Genomic DNA, 7,681 nt, shown 5'->3' with positions numbered 1-7,681 from the left:
TTCACTTCATGGAGTGTACTCATCATAGATATGTAAATAAATGATATACAGGTCAATTAATTGTCTCGATACTTCTTTCATAAGATGCTTAAAATGGTTGGTGCGTTGCACAATTCAAACAATGTACCGATCACTCATCAATGCTTGATGTGTCTTTAAAGCACTCTTCCACATATCCTCTTCCTTTGATCCACACTTTGTGAAATCCAAACTGAGGTCTATTGGATACAATTGTTCAATTATGTGTTGTCTTTGATGTTACACAAATGTCATATCAATTATCAAACAAAGTCTATAGAGCTCAGTTGGTCAGCAAAGCAAATTCCAGAGTCTACCGAGCATTCCTAAAAAATATTCTGTGGAAACAGTTTCTACCGAGCTCACTCGAGTGTCAAAGCTTTTTGTGGTAGAAGTTAGTTTCTACCGAGCTCACAAGATCAGTGAAGGAAAGTCAGTGTTTATCAAGTTCACTTGATCTCCAAAGGATTTTTTAGAGTTTGCAGTGTTCATCGAGCTTCAGTTGGTTAACACTAGAAATCATTTATGGAGCAGTGACTACCGAGCAAGGTCAGCCAATGAAGGATTTCATTGTTTTGGAAAATAAAGTTTAATTATTTAATGTAATGATTGTAGTTGACTGATGTAATGACTATTGATATTTGTAAGTTGTAAATGAGCCAACTTGACAATTTGTAAGGTATGAATAAGAGGTTAAGTTGTGAACTCTAAAGTATGGATGAATGAATGAGCGAGCATGCAAGTGTGTTGATTGTGTAAAGAGGAAACTATATGCTAATTTTGAAGAAGGATCAGATATCCTTGAGGAGCAGCAAAGTTGTATTTGATAAAAAAGGATCTAGTGAAGTAGAACAGGGATCTGTATCAGCAATTCAATTGCATCTCATTCAGGTCAACTCATTGTTACTTTCTCACAATTGTAGCAGTGATTTCCAAATCTTTTAACAGAGTTGGTTTAACAACCATTTTGTAAATTCTCTAACAAGGTGGACAGTTCTATTGAATTGTTCTAATGTCCTCTAGCAAGGCCACTCCTAACAGGGTGATAAAATCCTCTAACAAGGTCACACCTAACAGTGTGTTTTGTAACCTTTAATAGGGTTGGCTCCTAACAGGGCTCACTTCAGAAGAGTGAAAATTAGTAGCTAGTTACTTGGTGGTTTTTCCCATATTGGGTTTCCACGTTAAATCTAGTGTCTCTTGTGTTCATGTTATTTCTTTTATGCATGCATGTTAAATCACTGTGAATGCTTAAAGATCAGTAATAAGTTAACATACAATACATCTACTGACTTACAACATTTTTTGTGTGGCTACTGAGTGACAACAGTAACTAGTTTTATAAGACATCTAAGGGATCTGTGGATTTGTTTGTGTGGTAACTAATTCACCCCCTCTCCCCCCTCAGTTACTCTATCTATACTTCCAACAAGGTCCCACTTTGTAGAATATTTGGCATACAAGAATTGTTCCAACAGATTATCAATTTGGATAGTAGATATCAATTCTATGAAATCTTATTCAATCCTTAACGCACATCCACTGGATCCCATCTTTCTTTGACACAATGCATAATGTAGAGTTATCAATAGAGTGTTTCTCAAATTTGTAACAATATTGTATGTACAGTATACATTTTCTTTACAGGCTTTTTATCAATTAATGTTTGAAATTTTTGTTATTAATTGTAGCAACACAGAAATTAAGAGGAGAAATAGTTGCTAGATATATCATTAAGAAATTAACTTGCAATCACCCATGCAATTATAAATTCTAAACTCAACGTATCTAAGCTAAGAACTCACGAGCATAATTATACATATTTTAATCAATTATATATATATATATATATATATATATATATATATATATATAACAGAACTGAACGTCACAATTTTGATGAAAGGGACCATAGCATTTCGACGAGGATGCTATATGTGCGACATGAATTTCAATTAGTATTCATTGCAATTTCGACGATAAGGAGCATAACGTTTTAACGAGGATGCTATATGTGCAACGTGAGTTTCGACAAGTATTTGTCACAATTTTGATGACAAGGAGCATAGCATTTCAACAAGGATGCTATATGTGCAACGTGAGATTCAACCAGTGTTCGTCGCAATTTCAATGCACAGACGTAGAGCATTTCAATGAGGTTTTTGTTGCGATTTTGACAACCATTAGTCACATAGGTGGAAAGTGTAGTACACAATGCTTGCGGGTTGAGGCAAATATCCCGACAATAGTTTCGTCAATATATCTACCATAGGAACATCAAAATTTTGATAAATGTTTAGGGTGTGGTGAAATTGACGAAAAAAGATCGATGACAGTGTTTTTCGTTTTGTCAACATAGTGGTGTTGAAATTGCAACGAATCCTTGTTGAAAATTAGGTTTAAATTTACTAGTGTATGTGGCCACCACCCTAAAGGAAAAGACTGGTCAACATCTTATCCATTTTGTATAGTGATGAAAAATGGTAACAAGCACACCCTCTGATACCACATACCACTTGTTGGTCAGGGTTGCCTTATTTGTCATATGAAATTTTTACAGAAGTTTGATCATTTCAATACTTCTATGACATTTATTTTTAAGGTGTCTAAATATAAACTAATATGTTAATTATGTATAATATCATATAAAATAAGAATGTTACAAACTAAAAATTTATATACTATTTGTTTATTGTTTTCACCTTCAACTCTCTTCTAATCTTGATGATAGATCAAAGAATGTGATCGAAAATACTAATGCAAAAAATTCTTGACACAATCTTTTTCAAATACTACAACTTACAAAGTTTAAGATTCATATGAAGAAACAAAAATAACTATATCTATATTATTTTGAAATATTATAAATCTTAATATTAAATTAGAAAACTACATGATATTGTCGATGATAATTTCTTACTAATTTATACATAAAATTTTATGAAAATAGAACATATCAATACATATGATTTGATAAAATAATAAAAATAGAAAAGCAACCCTAAATTCCAAGTTAGGACTAGCTAATCACCGCAGATAAAATTCATAATTAAATGATATTTACTGCAAATTCACCCCACAAGACTCAGACAATATCTCAAAATTGGAAGACTTAAACACAAATGTCAAAAATGAAATCAACAATACTATTACACTCTAACATGGTTATAAAACAATCTGAGCAAATTTAGAATCTTACCAAAGTTATGCCAGGAAAATGGAGAATATCAATTCCACACACATCAAACACAAACCCCCAAAGCCACGTCTATCATACACTCAATCTAGGGTATGATTGTTGCAACAAAAAAGAAAATCGTAAGCTTCAATAATAAAGAAAAACGAGAAACAAAAGAGCACAAAGAGAGAAATTTGTCAAATAAAGCAACTAATTTAATTAATCGAAAATGTTTTAGGAAAAAAAATTCCAATGAAATGTACTTAATCAAAGAGAAAGAAATGAAAACTTGGAAATTGCAAATGCAGTCTGAAAAAGAGGAGGTAATGGACAAGAGGCTTTAAAGGGCACAAACATAAATTGGGGTAAATTAGAAACCTATCCCATGTGCACGAAATGTGAGATGTTTATAGTAATTCTCGTTTGAGTCTGAATTAAACGAACAAGAGACGAAACTTGTTGTAGACGCAGGAAAATGCAGGGCGCTTATAGGATTGACGATGGAAGAGTCTAAATTAACCTTGATGAAATGCAAACACCAACAAGGATAAATGTACTAAAATATTAGAAAAGAGTACACTTTTCATGCGACATCAAAAGAATTGCAAATTGGACATTCGTAATTTGAAAACACTCAACTAAAAATGTAATAAAATATTGGAAAGGAGTATGCTTGTCACACGATGTCAGAAGAATTGCAAATTCGATATGCATGTTTTGGTGGTACGAAATAAACGCTTGAGATTAGTTCAATCGTCTTCCATCTTATATTAATGAATATTGATTGTTGATTTTAAAATGACATTTTGAGACCTCAGAAAAGGGACGCCTTCGGCGTAAAAGGCATGTGAAACTTTTCGAAAAATATTTTGGTGTACTCTGACTTGCAAAAACCATATAACCTGACAAGTGGATGTGAAAATGGGATATCAATATCCATACTTGTCCAGATAGTATTAAAGAAATAAAGAAGTTTGTCATGGAAAAATTTCACAATATCATATGGACAAGACACATGGGGTGGAAAAAATCTTACTACACTAAATAATTTAACCCCACTTCTAGTCATGATGAAAAAGCATATATAAGAGCACCTATTAATTGGAGAGCAAAAATGTTGATAATGTAACTCATAACTAGTTCACATCGGCTACGATGTGAAAATGGTAGATTGATAAGTTCCAAAAGAAGAGTGGACAGACATAACTTTTTTATTCTGTAATATGGGGGCGATAGAGAGAAGCATCACTTTATCAAAGATTTGTCTGGCATACAATGACATTAGATTCGGTTATACAAAGATATTACAGAAAGGGACTTGAACTACTTATTTGAGGAGAATCAAGTGAAGAGAACGACTTTGATTATCAAACTTCAATTACAAAAAGACAAGTTAATCAAAAGTTTGCAATTAGGTTAGTTCCTCTCCTACCTTAGGGGGTGATCATGTGGGTCCCATAAGCTACTTTAGCCTTGTGAACATCACTAGTTTAACCTTGTGAACATCATTAAAACTTACCATATCATATCATATCATATCCCTGCCCTCCCACAACTCTACCCCGAAGCAACAATGAAAAGGTCCAAGCCCTCTCATTTCAAATTCAAAGATCATTTATGAACTTTTGAAGAAGCCGGCCCTCCCCATGCGGGATGATGACTTGAGTGGGTCCGAATCTACAAAGGAATTCACTGTAAATATTCATAACAAAACCCATTCAAAGATCTTATTCGTTCTTATCTTTGACTTCAGAAATGGGCACCAAAGTCACCGGGAGACTTACGAGCGTATACGCAACAATATCCCTCTGAACAAGACGACGTCAATTTTCCTCTGGATCTCTAACATTCATTCTACGAGCACCAGCAATGACTGAACAAATAGCAGCCTGGATTGCTCTCGTTGCAATCAGCTCTGTTTTTCTCCAAGGTAACATTTAGCATTAGATGTATATAAAAACTATTTCTTGTAAGATTTCATGGTTTTACAGTCTTCAATTTCTTGCTTGATTGCAGGAGCAAAAGTGAGGGCAACAACATTTGAGGTCACAAACAAGTGCCCCTACACGGTCTGGGCAGCAGCATCTCCAGGTGGAGGGCAACAACTTGCCCAAGGGCAGTCTTGGACATTCCAACCCGACGCCGGAGCATCCTCGGGCAGAATCTGGGGGCGAACGGGCTGCTCCTTCAATGGCAGCGGGCAGGGCTCCTGTCAAACGGGTGACTGCGATGGTCTGCTCGAATGCAAAGGCATGGGATCAGGGCCAACCACTCTGGTTGAATACTCCCTCAATGCTCTAGATCTGGACTTTTACGACATTTCTCTGGTGGATGGCTTCAATCTGCCTCTTTCGATAAACCCTACATCAAGAAACCCTAAGTGCCAGGGGAGAATCGCGTGCCTGACCGACATCAATTCGCTGTGCCCTAATGAGCTGAAGTTGAGCGGCGGAGGATGCCAAAGCGGGTGCTACAAATATAACACGGATGATCACTGCTGCAGAGGAACCGCTGTCAGCAACTGCAGCCAAACCCTCTACTCCACCTTTTTTAAGGATCTGTGCCCCGACGCCTACAGTTACGCCAAAGATGCCGACAACAGCACCTTTACTTGCCCTACCGGGGACAACTATCAAATCGTCTTCTGCGGTAAAACTGACTCCGTTTTCGCTGTCTTCTTGTATATCTCCATAAACGATGACGAATGAGATTCCTGGGCTGCCCATCGTGGGAAGCGTCTATGCAGACGACTAAAGTCTCTGCATAAATCATTTTTTCCTATTAAATAATTATTTCTAAAATTATTTAACAATGATTTTTGCATTTTTACTAAATAATTAAAAAAAATGATAATAAAGATCATTCCGCGGGCTAGTTAGCCACTGGCCTCATGGTGTGCTTGGGCTCTGTGTCACTCATTTTTTGTAGGGGTAAATAGCCTATGCTTGTTTTAGGGTTTCGTAATATTTTTCTTGCAAACTCTGGACATTTTTTCTATACGGACAGCACGGCACACTTTAGATAGTTTGAAGGTTATGTTGGATTTTTGCTGGTTTGATTTTGTATTTTATATCAAAGACCATTATTTCGTTATGATTATGTACGGTGAAATGCTAAGCATTTAAAAGCTCTCGAACAAGGACCATTAGCAGGTAGCAGACGGGGGATCGTAGCTGGCCGGTGATCATTTCGTTCTGAAACTGGGTATGGTACTGAGTGAAAGACAACAGGGATTCGAGCCAAAACTGCGCAGTGGGCAAGACAACAGACAACCGGAATTCGAGCTTTGACCACTCGCAACGGAGAGCAAACAGGGGCCGTGGGACCCTCCCATCATTTTCAAACTTTTCAGGGCAGACTTCAGCAGGTTTTAACGGTGATAGGTCACGGCACGCAAAGTCAGGTTGGCACATTTCTCTTTCTCTTTTTCGTAATTGTTTGCATTTCTTATTAGTACCTGCCAAAGGCAGAAACTAATAGAATCATGTGGTTCCATATTAGTTACATAATTTAAAAAGTTCATTGACATTGCAAAAGGTTTATTAGTCTCTGGGTTTTAAAAGAAAGAGACTATTGTTTTCATAAAATCATGTGATTTCATATTAGTTACATAATCTAAAAATTTCATTGACATACTAATATTTGCAAAAGGTTTATTAGTCCCCGGCTTTTAAAAGAAAGAGACTATTGTTTTTATAGAATTATGTGGTTCCATATTAGTTACATAATTTAAAAATTTCATTGACATACTAATGTTTGCAAAAGGTTTATTAGTCATTGGCTTTTAAAAGAAAGAGACTATTGTTTTCACTTGAATTATAAACAATTAAAGGTGCTTTCAAACATCCAAAACATTAATATATCCTATGCTCATAGTATTTGAGATGTCAAATTTTGAAATTTATTGAAATTTATGTATTTTTCCTATTGGTCGACTGGTTTTTTGCCAGAAGTTTAATTAGTTTTGTAAATTAAAAATAGGGACTAAAAAGCAAGCAGTGGTGAGTTGTAAAGTTGCCTGGCTTTGTATGCTTCAATATTTATTCTCTTATTCTCATAATAATTAGTATTCAATGCGGCATTAATTTCCTTCGATGGATGCAGCGTTCAATGGTTCGATTAAATATGGAATTGGATTTACTTTACTTGCCTTTCGTTGTTTCTAGAGCAGATGGTGGAGCTTTCTGAATTTGCTAGGGACAGGCAGCAGATCTTCCATGATATGCCTTTTAATCTTGTTTTCTTTACGGTTTATTCGACATCTTTGTACATTTGGTTTAGAAAGAATTTGCCCTAGCTTGGATGCTCTAATTGTTTTCTTTTCTTGGCATCGAGGGAAAATCTAGTGGTGTGTTACTTATTATTCGATTTCTTTTTCCTATCCTTGTTTGGGTCATCGATAAATCATGCTCTCGCAAAAATTTTTGTTGATCATTTGCTCATTCAGTCTTTTGCTGCCTCGTTTAAAGAGCTTTGTAGTTCTCT

At 35.6% G+C, this 7,681-nt stretch overlaps 1 protein-coding gene across 1 annotated transcript; it reads left to right on the top strand.

Moving 5' to 3' along the window:
* The first annotated feature begins 4,754 nt into the window (after positions 1-4,754).
* Positions 4,755-6,058, top strand: LOC149568208 (pathogenesis-related thaumatin-like protein 3.6). Its single transcript, XM_089821212.1, has 2 exons — positions 4,755-5,126; positions 5,213-6,058. The coding sequence occupies exons 1-2, from the start codon at positions 5,066-5,068 to the stop codon at positions 5,902-5,904; spliced, it is 753 nt and encodes a 250-aa protein (XP_089677338.1). The 5' UTR covers positions 4,755-5,065; the 3' UTR covers positions 5,905-6,058.
* The last annotated feature ends 1,623 nt before the right edge of the window (positions 6,059-7,681 follow it).

Source organism: Cupressus sempervirens, chromosome 3 (genome assembly GCF_028749045.1).
Source record: "Cupressus sempervirens isolate cs-2001-9-10 chromosome 3, ASM2874904v1, whole genome shotgun sequence".
Classification (NCBI taxonomy): Eukaryota; Viridiplantae; Streptophyta; class Pinopsida; order Cupressales; family Cupressaceae; genus Cupressus; species Cupressus sempervirens.
This window is presented reverse-complemented; position numbering and strand designations above follow the sequence as displayed.

Bases quoted from the DNA above. Each gene is read 5' to 3' on its own strand.
- LOC149568208 (XM_089821212.1), top strand. From the start codon at position 5,066: ATGACTGAACAAATAGCAGCCTGGATTGCTCTCGTTGCAATCAGCTCT. The intron at 5,127-5,212 runs GTAACATTTAGC...GCTTGATTGCAG, and splicing joins CAGCTCTGTTTTTCTCCAAG to GAGCAAAAGTGAGGGCAACA.